This window comes from Enhydra lutris, unplaced genomic scaffold (assembly GCF_002288905.1).
Source record: "Enhydra lutris kenyoni isolate GAN:26980312 unplaced genomic scaffold, ASM228890v2 scaffoldscaffold47, whole genome shotgun sequence".
In the NCBI taxonomy this organism is placed as follows: domain Eukaryota; kingdom Metazoa; phylum Chordata; class Mammalia; order Carnivora; family Mustelidae; genus Enhydra; species Enhydra lutris.
The window spans coordinates 8,774,755-8,798,782 of record NW_019154131.1 but is presented as its reverse complement, the minus strand read 5'-3'; the positions used below and the strand labels follow the sequence as shown (position 1 = coordinate 8,798,782).

At 38.4% G+C, this 24,028-nt stretch overlaps 1 protein-coding gene and 1 pseudogene across 1 annotated transcript in view; both read left to right on the top strand.

Annotated features, from left to right (window-relative positions):
* Positions 1 to 24,028, top strand: part of LOC111156614 (multiple PDZ domain crumbs cell polarity complex component) — a 137,234-nt gene that overhangs the window by 70,411 nt on the left and 42,795 nt on the right. Inside the window, exons 21-23 of the mRNA XM_022517608.1 lie at positions 7,213 to 7,411; positions 13,749 to 13,853; positions 17,384 to 17,476. Of these exons, the coding sequence (XP_022373316.1) occupies positions 7,213 to 7,411; positions 13,749 to 13,853; positions 17,384 to 17,476 (397 nt within the window). The remainder of the gene's footprint in view (positions 1 to 7,212; positions 7,412 to 13,748; positions 13,854 to 17,383; positions 17,477 to 24,028) is intronic.
* LOC111156564 lies at positions 748 to 3,778 on the top strand (annotated as a pseudogene).

Sequence of the window (24,028 nt, the reverse complement as noted above, 5' to 3'; positions counted from 1 at the left end):
AATTTCACTTAGCTTGACTATTTCTTATATATTACATTTAATAAAGTAATATAAAACTTAAGCTATAGAACTTTTTAAATTTGTTAATTATGAGACATATTATAGATATCTAAATGTGTCAGAAATATTTCATCTGTTAGTGAAGTATTTATGAAAGCCTGTTACTTTGAATACTAATTCTATAAGATGTTAATAGAAGTTATAAATGGGCTACAAGTTTAGAAGTTGGGAATGTTACACTTAAGGAGACAGGTTTTTGTTTGCATTGCTTCTCAGTATCTTTGGTATTCAAATATGCATTGTGGATCTCTAAGAAGTTATAGAATCCAGCATTTCTTATATTTAATTGACCATGGAATCCCCCCCCCACCCTTTTTTTTAACCTTCTTGTAAGGCAGAGATTTTGCAAAGCCCATGTGAAAATCCCTATTCTCGTGTAATTATTTAATTCAACTGTTGAACATTTATTGTTTTCTATATTCGAGTCACTGTGCATAGACACCATAATTTAACCACTTTCTCAAGGAATATGAGTTTAAGAGAGTAAGCAAATTGACATATCAAATCCTAAATGCATTTATACGAAGAACATAGAAGGCTTAAAGGAGAGAATAGCTGATCCCTGCTCTGAGTATGGAGGAGTTTAGAAAGACTTCAGCGAAAATTTATCACATAATTTATCACATAATTGGGAAGCTTCTAGAGCTGAGGCAGAGACCTATGAGGCATTACTGAACTTTGTGTGGCATGGATGAAGTGAGACGTGACAGTGGCAGAGTGAGACTTGATGCTAATGGAGTGATGGGTGGGATACACTTGCCAGGGGTCCTGTGCAGGACACAGGCCTGTCCTAAGATCCTCCTGCCTGCCGGAGGTTCCTATGGGCAGTGGTTGCTGAGAGCAGAAGAGTGACAGGGTCAGATTGGGTTTGGAGACCATTCTGGCATAGGTTGGTAAAGTATTTTGGAAGCAGTTGGGAGACTCACGTAAGAGTCATGGTTTGAGCATACTTGATTTTATAAACTGAGCCTTTCGATTGTGTGCCTATTTTTAGTTGGCTGAGAGAATGTTGAATTTTGTCTAATATTTTTGTCTGTTGAGATAGCCGAATAGGTTTTTGTTTGTTCTGTTAGTATGTCAGGCTACATCATTTTTTAGCATAGTCCAAGATACATAAAATTGACCATTTAAAATATTTTGGGCTCAATGTGAGAAAGGAATCCATCAAAATCCTTGAGGAGAACACCAGCAGCAACCTCTTTGACCTCAGCTGCAGCAGCTTCTTCCTAGGAACATTGCCAAAGGCAAGGGAAGCAAGGGCAAAAATGAACTATTGGGACTTCATCAAGATCAAAAGCTTTTTCACAGCAAAGGAAGCAGTTAACAAAACCAAAAGACAGCTGACTGAATGGGAGAAGATATTTGCAAACGACATATCAGATAAAGGGCTAGTATCCAAAATCTGTAAAGAACTTATCAGACTCAACACCCAAAGAACAAATAATCCAACCAAGAAATGGGCAGAAGACATGAACAGACATTTCTGCAAAGAAGACATCCAGATGGCCAACAGACACATGAAAAAGTGTTCCACATCACTCGGCATCAGGGTAATAGAAATCAAAACCACAATGAGATACCACCTCACACCAGTCAGAATGGCTAAAATTAACCAGTCAGGAAATGACAGATGCTGGCGAGGATGTGGAGAAAGGGGAACCCTCCTGCACTGTTGGTGGGAATGCAAACTGGTGCAACCACTCTGGAAAACAGCATGGAGGTTCCTTAAAAAGTTGAAAATAGAGCTACCCTACAACCCAGCAATTGCACTACTGGATATTTACCCTAAAGATACAAATGTAGTGATCCGAAGGGGCACGTGCACCCGAATGTTTATAGCAGCAATGTCCACAATAGCCAAACTATGGAAAGAACCTAGATGTCCATCTACAGATGAATGGATAATGAAAATGTGGTATATATATACAATGGAATACTATGCAGCCATCAAAAGAAATGAAATCTTGCCATTTGCGATGACATGGATGGAACTGGAGGGTATTATGCTTAGTGAAATAAGTCAATCGGAAAAAGACAACTATCATATGATCTCCCTGATATGAGGATGTCAAGAAGCAACATGGGGGGCTTGGGGGGTAGGAAAAGAATAAATGAAACAAGATGGGATTGGGAGGGAGACAAACCATAAGAAACTCTTAATCCCACAAAACAAACTGAGGGTTGCCAGGGTGGAGGGGGTTAGGGAGAGGGTGGTGGGTTATGGGCATTGGGGAGGGTATGTGCTATGGTGAGTTCTGTGAAGTGAGTAAACCTGGCAATTCATAGACCCATACCCCTGGGGCTAATAATACATTATATGTTAATAATTAAAAAAAAAGTTAAAAAATAAATAAAATATTTTGGGTATACATTTCTGTGACAGTCTATTCACATTGTTGTCACCTGTCACTACAAACCATCTCTAGTACTTTTTCATCTTCTCCTACCGAAACTCTGTACTCATTAAATAATAAATATTCTCCCTGTCCTTTAGTTCCTGGCAACCATTCTATTCTCTGTCTTTATAAGTCTTGACTATCCTAAGTTCTTCATGTAAGGGGATCTGTAGAGTATTTGTCCCATTGACTAGCTTAGTCACTTAGCAGAATGTCTTCAAAGCTCATCCATCCATAGCATGTGTAAGATTTCCTTTTCTTTTTAAAAACATTATTTTCAGAATTTCTTTCCTTTTTAAGGCTGAGTATTTCTTTGGTTTATTCCTTCATTTGTTTTTAGACACTTGGGTTGCTTCTACCTTAACTTCTAAGTTTTGACATAAAAAAGAATACTAAGATGATTCAGTTCTTGAAGAAAAAAAAATAGTGAAAGGTGAAGTGTCCTTGCTTTCTATTATATCAGGAAATTCATCTAAACCTCAATTTTATTTTATTTCATTTTTAAAAATTATATATTTATTTAAAGAGAGCAAGAGCAGGGGTAGGGATGGAGGGAGGGGGAGAGAGAGAATCTTAAAGCAAGCTCCATGTGCAGTGCAGAACCCCGCATGGGGCTCAATTTCACAACTCTGAGATCATGAACTGATCCGAAATCAAGAGATGAATGCTTAACCAGCTGAGCCACCCAGGTGTCTCTGATTTTAAAATTAAAGCCTAAGAGCTCTTTGTCACATCTACTGTAAGAATGAAGACCCATTGTCAGAACTCAGGCTGTTGACCAGAAGATGTTGACCTCACTCTAAAGGGATGCACTGTTACTGTGAAGGGCCCCAGAGGAGACACATCTATGTAGATGAGTCACATCTATGTAGAGCTCAGTCTCCTTGGAAAGAAAAAGTAGAGACTCCGAGTTGACAAATGGTGGGGAACTAGAAAGAACTGACTGTGGTCTGCACTCTCTGCTGTCATGTACAGAACATGATCAAGGGTGTTACACTGGTCTTTCAGTACAAGATCAAGGTCTGTGAATGCTCATTTCCCCAACAACATTGTGATTCAGGACAAGGGTTCTCTTGTTGAAATCCAAAATGTCTTGGGTGAAAAAGATATCTACAGGGTTCATGTGAGGCCAAGGGTTGCTTGTTCAGTATCTCAAGCCCAGAAACATGATTTAATTCTTGGTGGAAATGATATTGAACTTGTATCAAACTCAGCTGCTCTGCTCCAGCAAGTCCCACCAGTTAGAAGCAAGGATATCAGAAAATTTTGGGGGTGGTATCTATTTTTTTAAAAAAGGAAGAGTTTAGCAGGCTGATGAATGAGAGCTAAGTCATCCAGCTACAAGAAACAGCAAGATGCAAGATGCACATAGGGGAAGCAAAGGAAAAATAAGATAAAAACAGAAAAAGGCAAACCATAAGAGACTCTTAACTGTACAGAACAAAGTGAGAGTTGCTGGAGGGGCAATAGCTGGGAGGATGGGCTGAAATAGGTGATGGGTTTTAAGGATGGCACTTGTGATGAGCACTGGGTGTTGTATGTAAGTGATGAGTCACTAAATCCTCCTCCTAAAACCAGTCTTACCCTATGTGTTAACTAACTGAATTGAAATAAAAACTTGGGGGGAAAAAATGAAAATCTTCCTGAAAACAGTTCTTAGGAACATTAAAATCAACAAATGTGCTTCCAAAAAAATAATAAAAAGTAAATGTCCATTACAGTGGAATCTTATTTACCCACAAGAAAGAAGGAACTCCTGCCATTTGTGACTACATGGATGAACCTAAGTGAAATAAACCAGAGAAAGATAAATACCATGTGATCTCATATGTGGAAACTTTTTTAAAAAGTCAAATTCACAGAAACAGAGTAGAATAGTGCTCTGGGCTGAGGGGTGGGGAAAATGGCAAGACGCTGGTCAAAGGATACAAGCCTTCAGTTCTAAGATGAGTCAGTTCTGGGGATCTCATGTCCAGCACTCTGACCACCATTAGTACCATATTGTATATTTAAAATTTGCTAAGGGAATCAGTCTTAAGTGTTGTCAGACCCATGGAAAATGTAACTCTGTGAGATGATGGATGTGTTAAGTAACTGAACTGTGGTGGTGACCATTTCACTAGGTATACGTCTATCAAGTCTTCGCATTATATGCTTGAAATATGTACAGTTTCCTTGTCAGTTATACCTTGATCAAGCTCTTAGGAAAAAAGAATCACCATGGCTAGGGAAATTGAGGTACAGCCACGGACTAGTAAATTTCCCATGATGATATAAAACAGGGGTCAGCAGACTTTTTCTGTAAAGGACCAGACAGTAAATACATTCGATTTTATAGATCGTACAACCTCTCTTGTGCCTGCTCACCTTTGCTGGTGTGGCATGAACGCAGCCATGGAGGATCCGCAGGGAACAGCCACGGTCAGTTTCCAATAGAACTTCATTTGTGGATGCTAAAAAAATGAAATAAAATAAAAATCATTAGTATAAGTTTTAACAGAATATTTTAAATACATTTGATGATGGTTTATTTCTGTGAGAGAACTATAGCTAGATAACTAAAGCTTGGATGTCCCATTTTCAGGGATGAAATACCAAGTTGGAAACATATTATAATCTGGGTTGTTCCTAAAAAGATATTTGACATACAGGGACACTTAGGTGGCTCAGTCAGTTAAGCATCTGCCTTTGGATCAGGTCATGATCTCTGTGTCCTGGGATTGAGCCTGATATGGGGCTCCCTCATTGGTAGGGGGAGAGCCTGCTTCTCCTTCTCCCTCTGTTCCTCCCCCTGCGTATGTTCTCTCTCTTGCTCATTCTCCCTGTCAAATAAATAAAATCTTTTTTAAAAATTAAGAAAAAGATACTTGAAATATCATGTCTAATTTGGTATTATTAAAATTAATATTTAAAAGAATTACTTTACTTTTATACACAAAATGCAAACCTAAAAAGGAATCTTAAAGCAAGTTTTTATAAACCACCCTTACAGCCTTATAGCTCTCCTTACATTAATTATGTAATCTTGTTTGGAAGGGACTTTGGCACTTGGTTTTAAGTGAATTTACTTACATTAATTAAAAAAAAATCTTTTAAATATTTAATTTATTTATTTGACAGAGGGAGAGAGTACACATCTCCTTGCTGAGCCAGGATCCAGACATGGGACTTGATCCCAGGACCCTGGGATCATGACCTGTGGCTGAAGGCAGACGCTTAACCGACTGAGCCACCTAAGTGCCCCTACTTACAATAATATTATGCACAGTTTTAAATATAATTTCAATTTCATATTTTTATATTTTTGAAGAAATTTTTATATTTTTGAAAAAATATGAGGGTAGGGTGAGAAGGAAACATAAATTCAGAGGGGATTTATTGAGAAACCCTTTCTGAGGAAGTGATATTGAAGAGTGAGAAGGAGTTAGCTGTGTGAGAGCTACAGAACAGTGTTGGGGAGAGACTCCTCTGTGAAGTGGGGAGAGGCTGGGTGTGTTTCTGAAAGCAGTCCATGTGGCTGGAGGTTGGGGAGCCAAGGGCTTGGTGCTCAAGAAGGGCACATGTCGGGAGGGCCAGGCCATCAGTGCCCGACAGACTGTGCCAATTAGGTGTGCTATATATTAGCACTGCTAGTAAAGGATTGTTAGCGAGGTGGTGATGTGGTCTGTCTCTTTTGAATGGTCACTGTGTCTGCTCTGAGAAGAATGCATTGGTGGTTGTCAGGAGACCAATTAGGAAGACCAATTAGGAAGCTGTTTCAAAAAGTGAGGCAAGAAGTGCCAGCTTGGTGTAGGGTTAGTGTGGAAACAGAGAAAGGTGAATGCGTTCAAGATAAATTTTGGAGCTGGAAGTGACAGGACGTGATGATGGATTAGAGATACAAGGAGAGCGAGGGAGCTGGGACTCGAGAACAACTCCAGCGTTTCTGTTTTGAGAAATGGAGAGTAGAACAATGATGCCGTTGCCAAAGAGGGGAAGGAACCTGGTGAAATACGGGAAGTGGAAACTTGGAAATTCAATTTTTATATACTAAGGCTGCGTTTCCTATTAGCCACCTAAGGAACATGTCAGGAGGGCAATGAAATACCAAGATCTGGCGCTCCTAGGACTTCAGATTCAGAAATGAAATGGGGAGAGATTAGAATTAAGTGCACATCCCTTTGGTTAAACAGACCACTATACATCAGGCACTGAGGGTAAGACTTGAGTACAGGCTTCTTGCTTTTTCCATCTCATGAAATCAGCATAGAACTTGGCACATAGTCAATATATGGTAAACACATAGTAAATGAATAAATGATCTAGAAATAAGGTAAAAGCCTAGAGTTTCTTAATTTATGCAACTCATTTTCCATTTGTAGTCTTTCTCTTTATTTTCTTATATGTATAAGAGATGAACTGCTATAAAATTGATTTGTTATTGTCAAAATATCTGCCTTGGGAGAGTTTTCTGTTTAAGGGGCAACACATCAAATAGCCTGAGTTCTATTCACTCCACAGTGTAGATCTATTTAATTTCTAGTGCAGTCAACATAGAATGTCTTTTTCTGGATACAAGTTGAGAAACATTTAAAAATGTACTTAAAATTTATTTTATGTTAGAAATTTTTTTCTTTCCTTTTGATTGTTTTTTTTTTATTGGATAAAAAAGTTGCTCCTTTTATCTATGGATCCATAGGGATTATTAAATTCAAGTTAACATGAATTTTGGAGGGTCACAAACTTGATACATATCTGTGCTTCTCCTTTACCATAGGGATGACAGTAAGTGCTAATAAAGATGGCTTGGGGATGATTGTTCGAAGCATTATTCATGGAGGTTCCATTAGTCGAGATGGCCGGATTGCTGTTGGGGATTGCATCTTATCTATTAATGAAGAATCTACTATCAGTTTAACTAATGCCCAGGCACGAGCGATGTTGAGAAGACACTCTCTCATTGGGCCTGACATAAAGTAAGTATTATGTTCACTCCAGTTTGGCTTGGGAAATTCAAAAATTTCAATTCATGAATCAGAATCTTTTCAGTAGGTACTTCTATTTCATATGCAAAAATTATCACATATTTATTAAATATAAATCACTCAGGAACTTGACTATTCCTGAGTAGTTCTTGATTATAGACAGTTTCTTTAAGACTATACAATGTTGAAATATTTGAAAATGATTTGCCTCCTGTGTTTAATTTTGCTCCAGTGCTTTTGCAAAATCCTGAGACATCTCTCACAGAGCAGGAGGGTCCACTCAGGATCTTTCAGAGAAGTTTGGGTTGGCTTAATGCAAGGAACTGTGTACTACCCAACTGACCTATGTGAATCCTAGGACTAAGCTGGTTCTTTAATGACCAATCATGGAAAAGACCATAAATAACAGCATCAGTCTGACCCATCATTTACTGTTTGGTTAACTACATCATGCTCCAGGAGAATTCACCAGTGTATTGGTATAGTCCAATTGTAGGTCACATAGGATATTTTGTCAGTAAGCGCTTAAACTATCCCATAATCCCATAATGTGCTAAAAGCATGTTATAGATGTGACTTGGTTTTTAAAGTTACTAAACATTTCTTGAGCCAACATAAAAATCGATTCATGACTCTGTCACACCTCATCAATGTAATAGCTTGGCTTTTTTTCTCTAGCATTGATGATTGAATATTTTTATTTAATGTATAAGGGATAAAATAGTAAGATAAGAGCTCAGGAAAAGATTATTTACCTTAAGTTTATATAATGATTACCATTATGGGAAACTTTGCTGTATTAATGTTATTTTACTGACTTCATTCTATATTATTCTTTTGCAAAGTATGTATTACTAGAACTTAGGTAAGAAAAAAATATATTACCAGTGTGTCTTTCATTCTGCCATCATTAAAAGCAGAAAAATTTATACTGTTTGAAGTGGATTCTGCCATCTTATACAAAAGTAGTATTATTTGGGGGTGGAATTTCTCTAACAGGCTTTCATAATTTTTCATGCTCTTTTGACTTTTATAATGGAATAGATCATTTCATCTTGTGACAGTTCCTTAATTACCTTAATAATGTGAGTCCAAGTACATTAGAAATTTAGTGCCTCTAAGAAAACAGAGAAACTTTAAGAGCTTTATTTATCAATTATGGGCCAGTGTCCATTCCTCTAGCTTCAAAGATGAAGGCTATAGACCCACATGGGGACCCCTTATTGCAAGGCTTTTACCTTACATAGTGTAGATGTAGTATAAAACACACATGGCCTGGTAATTGAACATCTAATTGATTGTGTGATATGGATGTCTCATGCTATGAGCACTGGTGCAGGTCCCTTGCCCACTTTCTGGCACTCCATGCACCAGAAACAGTGCTTGGTTATCTAGCCGTCCCCCTCAGTTCTAATGTACTGAAACACTTAGAAAGCGGCCAAGGAATAAGACCATCGTGACATTAATTCGGCATAAATTAGGCATCTAGTCAACTCTAGGGAAGTTGTCAGGTGCTTTTTCAAGCTCCCAAAGTCCTTTTTCTCCTTTCCTTCTTTCTGTTGCTTTTGTCATTTGCCTTATTTGTTTTCCCATGCTCTGGGTCAGCACCAGGATAGGCCCACTTGTGCTTACAGCAGCTTTGGCAGGGCTTTTTAGGATGTCGGAGATAACTTCATAAATTATTGCTTTGGGATCCCAGGAGTCAAAATGTAATATCTTATTATTATTTTTTAAAACATTTTATTTATTTGGCAGAGATAGAGACAGCCAGGGAGGAGACACAACAGGGGGAGTGGGGGAGGGAGAAGGACACTCCCCGCTGAGTAGAGCTGGGAGCTTGATGTGTGGCTCCATCCCAGGACCCTGGGATCATGACCTGAGCTGAAGGCAGACGCTTAACAACTGAGCCACCCAGGCGCCCCCAAAATGTAATATATTAAACTAAAAAAGTGAATAAGAAAATTCCTGCAACTTTTCCTTCTCTAGAACTCAATTAGCCAATCAATCTCTTTCTCATATTCTTACCTGTGTGTGGACACACACACACACACACACACGCACACACACGTACACACACGTTCATAAACAGAATCACAAAATATATTGATTTCTTCCCAAGTGTCCTACTAAGGCTGAGATTCAGATGGTTATAGTTTGACTCATGGGGTAAATGGTAGAAATTCGAATCATATACTCCTTTTTCAGAAAAAGGGTGTTAAGTGGTAAAAAAAAGAATAGCCATTTAGATGGACTGGAGCTGAGCACCATTTTGCAGGAAATGTTTTGGCCCTGTCCCTTTCCTATCACTAGCTCTTCTGAAGCATAAGGTTTAGAATTACCTTAAGAGCTATGTGAATAATCCTCCCAAAAGGAAAGCGAGTCCCTCCAGTTACTCTGAGTGGAGCCATAACATTGCCTCTGGCCAATTAAGCTTTGTAGTCATTACCCGGATCTAGGCTCCATCCGTGTCTCTTCCCCTTTGTGTCTTGTTATGAAGGTGGGATGCCAGTGGAGGAGTGTATTGGGGGACCTTAAAAAAAGACTCTACATAGTTCAGTTACATAACTGATTGGTTTTAGGAAAAGCATTGCTTATTGAAGACAAGGCACTGAATTTCTTTTTTGCTGTTTGCGATAGATAGCAAGGAACTTTGTGTGTGTGCGCTCATGCGTGCCTGTGTAGATAATTTGAGTTTCAAGAGTTCAAGAACAGCCAGTTTAAGTTCCAGGTTTCATTATTTTGTATGGAAAACCAGATGTGAAGCCTCACCAGAATGCATTCTGTTTCACTTCTCACTCCACCTTGCCAGGAGCTCTTATATTTCTGTAATAATAGCCAGGGTTTTGTGCCTAGCAGCAGCTGCTTCTAACATCTGCCAGATAATTACCGAGCTGAATCAGAATTCACCTGCCTTAACCTAAAGTGTGGGATGAATTCCTGATCAAGGAATAAAAGATTGATTGCAGTTACATTTTTCTATGCTTGTTAATAATCACTGCTATAGACACCAGTAAAGAACAGATGCTTTTCTGGGGGAGGTGTAGATGGGGAGGGAGGTGGAAAGGGGAAGAAAAACAACCAGGAGCACCCACTTTTAACTACATATGTATGCATCTCACATTCCGCTCAAGACATTGACATTTGTTAACACCATTGTAAAAAGATGCTGCGGCGTATGCTTCACATTCTAGATTTTCTGCAGCACCTGCTGATGATTGAGCCCCCTTTTATGTGTGAGTATTGGTGATTCAAAAGCTCATGATGGCTGTGTGTTACAACTTGTCTGTGAAAACCATTTCATGCTTTTGTAACTTCCCGTTGCAGGGATAGATCCAGATACGGACTCAGAGTATACATTTCGGCTTTCCTTTCTTCATTTACATGAGAATGTAAATATCAACACCACTGTGAGATTGTTACATGTTCACATTGCACTGACGATTGTGAACTCATTTGAAAATCATATTTTCCAACTACAGAGCTTTCAGGCTCTTTTGTGGGGTGTGATCCCGCCTGCGCGTGCAGGCGCCGTCTCTGGATTAGTAGTCGGATCACATGTCAGCATCACTGATGCTACCCTTTCTCCTTCCTCTCCGTTTGTAACCAGAGGTTAGTTTACGTGTATGAATCTTTAACACAGCTCTCAAAGAAGCTGTTTCAGTGTGTTTATTCAGACCACATTTCATTTTTGGTGCCCTTCCTGGGATCCGGAGGTGTGCTGTATGACCAGGCGTGTGTTAGAAATGCTTTGCGTGTGCTGTTGCATTGTGGGAGTCTTACGGTGTCCTCACTGTGTGTATTGGGGTAAATATTTGCAAAAGCTGCTTTCTTTCCTCTTTCTCACTGCTATCTAAAATAGCAGAAAAATATTTGTAAAGCTCCCTGTCCTCTACCCTTGGTAAAAGGAAAGACAGTTTGGGACAAATATAGAGGAAAATTCATTTTTGGCATTGTTTGTGATAGAAATATTTTTTCCTTCTCAAAGCATTTTAAAAACATAATACTTTGAACTGATTATTATTATTATCTTTGCTAGTGTGTTCTAGCTTTCCTTCTTTCACCTCTTCCTGACTTTATATGTTTTACCTTTATTGAATCTTCAGAAATAATACTTTTTTTAAAAAAAGATTTTATTTTTCATTTATCTGAGAAGGAAAGAAAGAGCAAGAGAGAGCACAAGCAGGGGAAGAGGCAGCAGGAGAGGGACAAGCAGACTCCCTGCTGAGCAGGGAGCCTGATGACTTGGAGCTCCATCCTAGACCCCCGAGATCATGACCTGTGCCATAGGCAGACGCTTGACCAACTGAGCCACCCAGGCACCCCAATACGACTTTTCTTGAATAGGTTTTTTAGTTTTAGGTTTATCTTTATTAGTCTTAGTATAAACTAGAATCAGTCTTCCTGAAGTAATGTGTTATACATTTTTTACTCATTATTTTGGGAAGGGATAAATTCAAATTTACTATTCAATATATTTTTAACACCATAGAGAAGGTGTTTTCATGGATGAATAAATTAAGTAGGGCCAGAATTAGAATGCAACTCTGTCTCCCAGTGTATTCCTAAACCCTCTGAGCTGTGCTTTCTGCTTTATTTTTTGGTCCTGGAGGTAAAAGTGTCATGAAGAGAGAGACTCCCAAGGGTCCGCAGAGTCTGCAGAGTGATCAGGTGTGACCAGGCTAGCTGATGTGCTGGAGAAGCACTGCCTTCTGTTTGTTTCATGCTCCTCAGCTTACAATAGCCTCATGAAAAGTGACATCTTTCTTGTGGTTGAGAATGTGGAGATTTGGTAGTGGTGATTTGCCCTCCCACTACACTCTGATGAGCAAACAGAGCTGTGTCTTCTGACACCAAATTTTTTTTTTTTAAACATTTTATTTATTTATTTGAGAGAGAGAGAGAGAGAGACAGTGAGAGAGAGCATGAGCGAGGAGAAGGTCAGAGGGAGAAGCAGACTTCCCGTGGAGCTGGGAGCCCGATGCAGGACTCGATCCCGGGACTCCAGGATCACGACCTGAGCTGAAAGCAGTCGCTTAACCAACTGAGCCACCCAGGCACCCCTTCTGACGCCAAATTTAAGTGACCTTACAGAGGTGAATGATTTTTATGGAATAACCAATATGTCTGAAATTACATGTCTTCCTCACGTAGTAAATTAATGCCAGTGGCAGAATTCGGCTTTTATTATGGCATAAAAGACAGTCCTTTTATCCATGCCCTCCCCTGCTCAGGTTTTATGTACTTATTGTCTTCATGGGTAAGTCATGGATAGCTGGTTTAATAGTCTTCATGATTTTTATATTGTGTAATTTTGATACATACAAACCTGACACATACTTTAGCACAATGTGCTGAACCAAATTGCAATTCACTGTTCCTCTTACCTAACTATTAAGTTGAAGATCTAGGGAGGTATAGTGGTTATGTAGTCTTTTATAGGACAGCAGTAAACTTGAATTTTCGAGTATCAGTTTCTGAACTTTATAGCTGTAGTCAACATCTTGCTCAGTGCCTTCCACATTGCAGGCATTCCGCCAGAGCTTGCTTAATTACTAAGTGACCATTCAAGTGTAAACATCAGGCTTTTCTCTAAAACCAAAATAACTTATTACGGAGTTGCTACAAATTAGTAAGAGGGCCTTCCCATAAACTTATGCTAGTTTTAACTTCAGACCTTCGGGTTCATAACTTCATAGAGCTAACATGTAATCATTATATACTTGTTAATGGCCATAATTAAATTATGTATTATGGAAGAACTTATATTTGTAAGGATTAACAGATCTTCTTTTTTTAAAGATTTTATTTATTATTTGAGAAAGAGAGAGAAAGAACACGAGTCAGGGTTGGGGCGGAGGGAGAGGGAAAAGAAGACTTCCCCCTGCTGAGCAGGGAGCCCCAGGAGGGCCTGGATTCCAGGACCCTGGCAGATACTTTATCAACTGAACCACTCACGTGCCCCAGGATTAATGGATCTTTCTAAAAAGACTGTTAGTCTTCCCATATAGAAGTTGAAATAATGCTGCTTTTCTCCCCTATATGATTATTAGTAAACATATAGTTTATCAGCATTTTAAAGTTTAATTGTTTAAAATATAAAGTAAAAAATTTAAACTTTAATCTGTTATTTTTGCCTATAGGATGTTTTATCCTTTCCGAGTTTGGAGTTGCTGAGTAAGCTGATTAAATGATTTGTGTGAAAAAGTAGGGATTCAGGGACAAGATATTTTATTTCTATGTTTTGGAATCTTTTTCTGTTAGGCAAAACTTTGCTTTCCTCCTCCTCCTCCTCCTCCTTCTTTTTTTCATGGATTGTGTTCTGTTCCAGAATTACTTATGTGCCTGCAGAACGTTTGGAAGCGTTCAAAATAAGTTTGGGGCCACAATCTGGAGGAATAATGGCTCTGGATATTTTTTCTTCGTACTCTGGCAGGTAAGTGAAGCAGTAAACTTGCTGCAGGGAGTGAAAGATGTCGTGAGCTCCCAGAAGAGTCTGAAGCCAGAGTCAGGGGGCACTAACAAGGAAAAAGAATGATTTCCTTTTCTTTCTTTCAAGATTTTAAAAAGAAGTATTCACCCCAGCCTCCCCATTACTCCAGGAAAGTATCATATAGTGTTGAAAATATATGAAAACTCCAACCAAAAGATGAAAATCATCTTAAGCGGCACCACTCTGTATAGTACTCTTCACCTATGGAGTTTGGGGAATTCACCTCAAATTTCAGAACTATTTCACTACTTTGCTGGAGCCTACAGTTTGTATGATACTGTATTGTGCCTTTTCTACTCTCATAAATGTTTTCAAACACATGCAGAAATTTTATTTTATTTTTTTTTATTAACAGGCATACAGATTCAGAAACGTTTTTAATGGTTAGTTCTTACCCTTGGAGAGTGTTGAGCTGCATCTTCGTATATGTGCATGTTAGGAAACAGTGTATGTCTTTTTGAAATGCTTTTGATACATAAAGTATTAAGAACAGTTAATGCAGGAAAAGGGTTTTTTCCCCCCCTTAACAAAGGGAGGAACTAAATTTTGATGCTGCTGCTGACTGAGTCCAGCACAGGGTAAGAAATATTGTTGAATTGCTTTTCCATGGAGAAGGAAGGACTTTACATTCTCAGCCCTGGGGCCGTTCTTTCAGTTGTATTCGCTACTGAGTACAAGATTGCTCTTTAAGCAGGCTAGAGCAGAAATGGCTCTGCAAACATCCTGGAGCCTTCTCAGAAGAGTTACACTGTTTGTATAGGATGTGAGAACACCTGGTGTCCGTGACTCTGCAGGTATCTTGATAGCGCACCTCTGTTTCCTCATGACTGCAGTAATACAGACAGGGGAGGGAAAGGTATGCTATGTGTTTAGTAAAGGGAAACAATGTCATAGGCCTTAGGGCCTCATGAATTTTGTGGGAGAAGGAGTATTCACTTCACCTTCTACGGAGTTCAGCCATGTTCCTCTCTGGAGTTTCTGTCTCAGGCTTAAAGGTATGGAATGATTGTAGCTTCTTGGCAAAATAGCAAAGCAATAATTTCAGGGTCCCCTTAAGATATTACTTCAAATAGTGTAAAGGCTATTCCAAGGTAACATTGTATTTCTATTAAGTTGTAAGGCCTTACAAGCTCTCAAAAGTCATAGAGAAACAGCCACTTTCAGCACTGTGCCTCCCTCCCAGCACAGAAAGGAGAATGGCCTGGATTGTCCAGTGCTGTGACCACCTGCTTCATTGCAGAGGAAGTGTATCTGCTTTTAGTGTAATGGGCCTCAAAACAAAACAATCTGCATTTTATAGAAGAGGAATCTGTGTTAGGGAGGCTCAGTAACTTGGCTAAATTCCATACTTAATAATTGGCAGAACTAATATTAGAATATAAGCAGTCAGGTTCCAGGTTCTTAACCATTGGATTCAAAGAAAGAAATGTACAAGCCTCATATAAAAATATGGGGCAGCATGGCATGGAGGTTAAAAGCTCAGGTTTGCAGTTAGATGGCCTCAGTTCATACTTTACCTCTGTTACTCTACTGTGTGACTTTGTGCCAATGTCTGGTATCTTGATGCAGGTTTATAGAGAGTTATTATAGTTGATAGAAATGTCATTGGTAGTCAACACTCAGACACAGGGGCAAAGAAGTCTAATTCATTCTTAGCCAGGTGAGTTCGGGAGAGGAGAACTGGTCCATTTTGCTCCTTGGAGCACACAACACTTGAGTTCTGTAAAGCACATTCTAAGATGAATGAGGGGTGACCAACACATTTATCTGGGTTGATGAAAGGATTCGAGGATTATAGAATCATATCAAGAACATGGGGGTTTTGTATCAGAGGATTCGGGATATTAATCTTCTTATAGCTCAAAAGGCAGGAACATGTGTCCGGTGTATCTGAGAGTGTGTCCAGGTAGCTCTCTGAGCTTGGATGGGTAAGATCCGCCCCCCTCCCCATGGCTGTCACTGAATATTTTAGGAACTCATTCTAAGTTCTCATTATTGTCTGTATTTCATACTTTGCTTCCTCTGTCCTATTCCCTCCAGCTCTGTTTCCTGAGGGTTAGCCTCATGTTCACCTCTGTGCCCTGCATCTTCAGGATATAGCTTCCCTCAGTCTATCTCCTTAACATCCTTTTAAAAAACCCTCTTTCTGGAAAATAAAATAAAATCTCTTTTTTGGGTCCATTCCCAAAAGTGTTGTCCCACTGTCAGGCTTAGGCTGTTGGAACCCAGCCTCATTCAGAACCTTGTTCCTCAACTTGCTCAGGAGAGGAATTCAAACATAAAACAGTGGGTAGTATAGTTAGGCAAATAGATTTTCTCTTAATAGTTGAAAAGCAAAAATCTAACATTTAGGTCAAAGGAAAAAGGACATGTTCAGGGAGAGCCTGGGCAGTTAGTTGTTTTCCAAAGATTTTTGTTGTGAAACATTCAAACACAGATGATTATTGGGTTTTATGACTTCTGATCTCAGTCTAAAGGTTGTGTGATTTGACAGAGTTCAGTATTCCTGTCGCTGGAAAATGGATATAATTTGAGTGTATGTTTTCTTTAGAGTATTAAATTTCTATAAAAATCAATTGCAAACATTTATTATATCAGAATTTTTATAGCCTTCTGTGTTTCAAAGGAATATGTAGACATTCATCTTTAGAAAGCCAAGTTTAAGAGCATAAGGACTCACCATAAATGACTTAACCATTCTCTATTGCCCTTATAGTGTCACTCAATGATACAAAGTATCCCTTTGGAAAAACAAAGTATTTATTGATATGGTTATTTGTAGTTTAATTTACAATTAGTTAACAGACTGGACACATTTTGTTACATGCCTGGCATTTGGCAAAATCTGAATTCCTACAGGAATTGAAAAGTGACCTTAAATACAAGGGCATCGTAAACTGTAAGGAGTATCTGTAAGGAGTATTCTGTAAGGAGTGTGGGGCTTTCTGGATGAACTGAAGTTGGACTTGAAGCATATTTTGCCTTTCTTGAGGGGAAAACTCTGGCCCATCCTTAGGAAAGAGAGATGCTCAATTTCTGCCTTATTTTCAAGGCAGGGATCGACCAGGGCTGTTTAAGCTTATAACCCACATGGTGTTTCTACCTTTTACATGTTGTTTTTAAGAAATACTTGTTGAAGATTTTTCTTTAAAATTCTGGTATTTTCCCCTTCTTGATCCTTTTCCTTATTCTCCCACGCTTGGGAAAGAAATAGACTAGCTAAGAATCTTAGTGTTCAGCTCTATCTCCAGACTAACTTATGGTAAATTGATTCTGGTGTCAGGTTTTTATTTTCATTTGATCAGGTTTTCTTTTCCCCTTAATGTAAAATTGACCAAGGTGGTGAAAATATGAAGTAGTTCTGATTTTTAGCAAATTGACAATAAAATATATATAAGACAAAACTTGCATTTTAATGGTTTTACTAGGATTTACTAGGATTTTGGAGTATTCACTGTGTAAATTTTTAACAGAGACATTCCAGAACTACCAGAGCGGGAAGAAGGAGAGGGAGAAGAAAGTGAGCTTCAAAATGCAGCATATAGTAATTGGAACCAGCCCAGACGGTAAGGATGATTTCTGTCTTCTGCCTACTCAGTGTTTAAAGATAGGGAGGTGTGGTTTCTAGTGCTGGATTACAACTTGCTACTCTGACATAGGACAAGGCGTTTTAATATCCCTTACCCTCCATTTCTCCCTGTGTGTGGTAGAAAGAACAGTATGTTATTACACAGGGTCTAAACTAACATGTATACAAGGATTTGGCATTATAGTAGGGGCTAAATACAAATAACTAGAGAAAATTATGCCTAAGTAGTTGGGAAAGGATTATATTTTCTATAGAGCTCGATCTTGGGTTTACCACCAAATGGTAATTTAAATTTTCTCTAGCATTTGTAGCACATATATTCAAAACGTGTGTGTGTGTGTGTGTGTGTGTGTGTGTGTGTGTGTGTGTAAGCATCTTGTTATCACAGCCTGCAGTTATTTTAACCCATGCTCTGTCTGGAACCAGTTTCATATATAGTAGAAAAGATAGTTTTCCTAAATATGTTCAGATATAACACTGTGCATCACTAAGGCATATTTTTGTGTTCATGCTGAGTAAAATCAAATTGAGTTTCATAGGAATTTACTGAGTCCTGATTATGGATGCAGATGATTTTGTGAATAAAAGGGAAGTATGAGACCTAAATCCTGCCTTCAAGGAAGTATAATGTACTGGGGATTAGGCAAGACATAGAGACACACAAAATAATTAAAGAAAAATATAAGGTATTTTACCTTGAGTGTAAAATATTAGTAGTTGTCATTGGCTTTGCCCTCTAAACAGATCTACAAGTGACCATCATAATGGTTTCTTGCACTTAGGAAACACTTAATACTTATTCTATAATAAATACATAAAATCCTCCAGAGAGAAAAATTTCTACTGTTCATAAATGTAATACAGTTTGATGATTTTCTTTGCTTATGTTTAAACATTTTTAGGTTGAGTCCTATTCAAAGTATAGGAAACATATTATGTTGCTTACACAAAAAATAATAAACATTTCTAGCCATTTAAAATGACTTTTTCATTGGAATTCCTTAAGAAGCTATTTAGCCTACTTAAAGAATCAAGGTCTCTCTACACATTATTCACATTGAGAACAGAATATAAATGCTAGATCTGTGGCAGAAAATAGATTGTGTTGTTTCTTATTTATATGAGGATAAAGGCAAAAGTGAGTTAGATGAAATTATTTTGTAGTTGGTGATCATAGTGATAAACTTGAATTTTGTTGGACAGAAATCATAGTCAAAGAAGAAGATATATTTGTCAATTTTAATGATGCTGTTAGAGGAAAAGCAGATTTTAGAAAGCAATATGCACAATGTTTAGAGTCTATAAGAGCCATGTCAGAATTCTGACTTTTACACTTTTTAAGATAAATTTCTTAATCTCTGCTAGCTCTCAGTTACTTCATCTATAAAATGGGATTGAGAGTAAAATCTTTTAAATTTGGAGAATTCAGTGTGATAATGCACATGAAATTTTTAGCCCGGTTTCTGATACATAGTGAGCACTCAGTCTCAGTCGTTGGCCTAGTCGATGGTCACCATCATCACTAATAACTAAGCAAAGAGAAAATGTTGGACACAGGAATCACTTTAGAATTTTATTATGAGAAAAATTTGGTGTAGCTTCTGAACTGGAAGATTTTTATACTTCTAGCTTCAATTTTAGTCTTCACACCAGCCTGAGGTATCTCTAAAGGTGGTACAGAGAGAGTATGGGTGGAGCTTCCAGAAATCCTAAGAAGATACCCTGCACTCACTAACAAAGGTACTTTTTTGGGAAAAGGTCACAGAATAGTAAGAGGATGCTTACCAAAATAACCAGAGCTTTTATACAACATGGGAAACGTGATGGGACATTCATTTCTACTGTTAAAAGAAGTTTACTTTGTGTGGAAATAGAATATTTTTTAGCAAAGTGTATATTTTAAAATTTTAAATAAGCTGTTACTCTCATTTTGCACGTGATTTCCATCGACAGAATCGGTAGCGTACTCTGCGTATCACTCTCTAGCTCGTTGCTTCTCGCGCGGTCCAGTGTCTTGGATGTCTGTCTCGCTAACACTTCGTTCATTCAGTGTAGTTGTTGCAGTGAATTTCAACATCTGAATGCACCACAGTTTATTCTCAGGTCAATATTTGACTAATTAATACTTACTTGCTACTATAACAATTCTTTGCAGTAAATATCTCTATTTCCCTATATATAACTATGAGAATTTATCTAGGTATGTATCCATAAGAGGAATTGCTGATTCATAGATTTATTTATTTATTTTTAAAGATTTTATTTATTTATTTGACAGAGAGAAAGCACATGAGCAGGGGGAGAGGCAGAGACAGAGGGAGAAACTGACTCCCTGCTGAGCAGGGAACCCCACACTGAACTTCATCCCAGGACCCTGGGGTCATGACCTGAGCCAAAGGCAGACACTTAACTGACTGAGCCACCCAGGCACCCTTGGCTCATAGATTTAAATGTGTTAGGTTATCAGAAGTTGTCAACTTGCTTTTTTAAGGTGGCTGTACCAATTTTTACTTTAATTCTTAATATATGAGAGTTCCCTTTTCCCCACAACCTTGTTACCACATCATATGATCATTGAAACAACACGTTTTTGTCAACCTGATAGTTAGAAAATGGTATCTTGTCTTAATAAACAATGTATGATCCAAACAGGATTAAGGTGGTGGGGTGCACATTTTCTCACTCGTCATATGGATTGAATTTTGAGTCTTGCTTACATTGCTTCAGTAGTCATAATCCCAGTCGTCATCGTAAGAGTGATAAAAGATTGATTGCTTGCTGTATGCCAAAGCTTCGTTTTACACTTGGCATACGTTCATTAATATAATCCTCACAGCGAACTCTGCTATAGAGACTTACTGGCTCCATTTCACAGCTGAGGAAGGTAAGAGACACTAAGTAAGTTGCAGAGGGTCACACAACTGTTAAGTAGCAAAAAGTCAGGACTCAAACTCAGGGACTCAATTCAGAGCTCAGGCAGCCTAGCCTCAGAGCCCTTTTACCTTTGCTTTTCTGAATTTCATTTTTTGTAAGCCTGTGTATAGGCTTTAAGAGAGGCTGCCATTTTCCCAGACAACTAACTCTGAACATGTTCTATAAAACTATATTTTTATAGGTCTCCTTTTTTCTGTCCAAAGAATGTTTATAGTGTTCCGTTCAGTGAGGAGAGTCTGGTTCCTCAGCACTGTGGTCATTTTGGCAGCCCCATGTTTGTTATCTTCTCCAGGATTTTAAGAAGTTACAACCTTTCTTCCAGAGAGTACACTGTATTTGATAACACTGTTATCTGCTGGACCCCATATAGGCAGACAGGGCTGTTATCCAAAGATTGTGTAACCTCTCTGCACCTCTTCCCTTTATAAAGTGGGGCTAATAAGCGTATCCATCCCATAGGGATGGTGTGACAATTAAATGAAAGTATGTGGCATTCACCTAGAGAATAATGCTGAGCATATGATAAGCTCTTGAGTGTTTGCTGCTATTACTTTTATTATTTAAGAAATTATAAGAACCAGGGCACCTGGGTGGCTCAGTGGGTTAAAGCCTCTGCCTTTGGCTCAAGTCATGGTCCCAGGGTCCTGGGATCAAGCCCCACATCGGGCTCCCTGCTCAGCGGGGAGCCTGCTTCCTCCTCTCTCTCTCCCTGCCTCTCTGCCTACTTGTAATCTGTCTGTCAAACAAATAAATAAAATAAAAAAAAAATTATAAGAACCACTTTCCACTTCACACTAACTACAAAGAACCCTAGCAGACATTTTCTTTCATTCTGTCATTTTTTTTTCCTTTATAGAGAAGGGTTAAGTAGTCCTATGTATGTATCCTGAATTCTTAAATGTTTACTACAAATGTCTAAATACACTGACTTCTTTACTTTTCCGTGTTATCTCAGGAGCTGCTTTAAGAAACAAGGGAGGATTTTGCTTCTTATCTTTCACAGAATTCCCAGGGTGAAAGAAAATGATGACTAGGGTTCTAACTAGTTTAAACTATTTACACAAACATTATTAAGATTCGGGAACATGGTCACATCCTTCCAAACTAAATAGAGTTTCTAGGATTATCGATTTCTAATAAGGTAAAAAACGCTGACCTCACGTGCTTCATCTCCCCCAGCCCTGGTGCTCTTTTATCTCCAGCCTTTTCTTACTGGATAGCCCTCACCACACAGGAGTCCTTAGTCCAGTCTTTCCTTCCCTCTGAGAGCTCCTCAAAGCTCCTCAGATTGAGGGCATATGTTGGACCATGCTTTCTTCTCCTGTTTGATGTCCAGCACTGTCTCCCTTCCCACAGCACAGAGCAGATTACAGGCTCGTTATCTCAGAGCTCTCTGCTAGGTTTCTCTGCTTTTTCCTTCTCAGCCCGGCACCTCACTGCAAACGACCTTCTTCTTATGTGCCAGTCTTCCCATAAGACAGGAACTTAATGCGTTCATAGCTCTTACGGCTCCGAGCAGGTATTAAATGTGAGCGTCTGTGCGTATTACATGGGTGGAGGAGGTGCGTTCAAGGCGGAGGAAGTAGCAGGCACCGACGCCCCAAAGCAGGAGAGCAGGCCTGATGAGCTTCAGGAACAGCAAGAAGATGCTGTGGTCGCTGGAGTGGAGAACAGAGGGCCCGGAGCTGTGGGAGCCGAGTTTGGGGAGGTGGTGGTAGAATCAGATCATGTAGGATACTGTCAGCCTCCGCTTTCCATGCCCTGACTGTTAATTACCCGGTCTACCTTGGCAAAGAAGACTTCTACAGGGATAAGCTTCTGACATAGTGTGTGCAGGAATGTTCTTTTCCTTGATTTGATTGCCAAGCTCAGAAGTTACCATCTGTTCAGGAGTTGTTGAATTTCTTGATTACTTAGTGTCTGCAATATTAGAGCTCCTGGAAAATGGTACTTTTATATGGGTCCATGTCCCAGCCTGAAGTGTGAGTCCAGTATTTACCTGTAATAAATCAGCTTCAGAAATACATTAGTGTTTATCAGACCTTATAAAACACGTAATTGGGAAATGAAAATGATTTTGTTTTGCTACTGGTAAAACTTCAATAAATTGATAAGATTGGCAAAAATTAACTTATTACATTTTATTACATTGAATATTTTAGTTATAATTTTTAACCACGTGAACCATTTTTAAGTATGCAGATCAGTGACATTAAGAACATTCACATTGCTGTGTAACCATCACTACCGTCGATCTCCAGAAAACATCATCTTATAAACAAACAAATCTCTGCCCATTAAATTATAAATAATTCCCCAGTTCTGCCCCCTGCCCTGGCAACTGCCCTTCTACTTTCTTTTTTCCCCAGTTTTTTTTTTAAATTTTATTTATTTATTTATTTGACACAGAGAGAGATCACAAGTAGGCAGAGAGGTGGGGGTGGGGGCGGGAGGGAAGCAGACTCCCTACTGAGCAGAGACTGATGTGGGGCTTGATCCCAGGACCCTGAGATCCTCACCTGAGCCGAAGGCAGAGGTTTAACCCACTGAGCCCACCAGGCGCCCATCTTTTTTCCCCAGTTTTATCAAAAAGTAATTGAACATACATCACTGTATAAGTTTAAGGCATATAGCATATCGGCTTGATTTTATGTATATTATAGAAATATCATCACAGTGGGTTTCAAGTCTTCCATTTAAGTTCTTAATCCATCCAGTAGGTTTCAGGACTTGCATTTAAATCCTTAATCCAAATTAATTTTTGTGAATGGTGTAAAATATGGGTCACCTTCATTCTTTTACATAGAAATATTCAGTTTTCCCAGTACTATTTACTGAAGAGACTGTCTTTTCTCCATTGAGTATTCTTACCTCCTTTATGAAATATTAGTTGACCTTACATTCTTGGTTTATTTCTGGGCTCTTGATTTCTATTCTGTTGGTCTATGTGTCTGTTTTTATGTCAGTACTAGACTGTTTTGATGACTAAAATTTTATCGTTTAAATCATTAAACTGTATAGTTTAAACTTTATAGTTTAAATCAGCTTTAAATCAGGAAGTGTGATGCCTTATGCTTTGTTCTTTTTTCCCTCAGGATTTCTTTGACTATTCAGAGTCTTTTGTGACTTTGTATAATTTTAGTGGTGTTTTTTCTATTTCTTTAAAAAATGCCATTGGAATCTATTTGATAATAATTGCATTGAATCTGTAGGTGGCTTGTGATTATATTTCATGTTTTAGCAATATTCTTCCAACACATGAACACAGGATACCTTTCAATTTATTTATGTCTTCTTTGATTTATTTTATCAATTTCTTGTTTTCAGAGTAGAGATGTTTCACCTCTTTAAATGTATTACTATTTTATTATTTTTATGCTATTGTAAATGAGCTCAACTTTTCCCAGAAACTTTGTTGTTAGTGTATAGAAATGCTATTTTTGCATTTTAATTTTTTATCCCACATCTTTATTGAATTCTTTGATTAGATCTGACAGTTTTTGGGTTGAGTTTTTAGGATTTGTTTATATGTAAAATTATGTCATCTATAAATAGAGACCATTTTCCTTCTTCCTTTCCAATTCGATATTTTTAT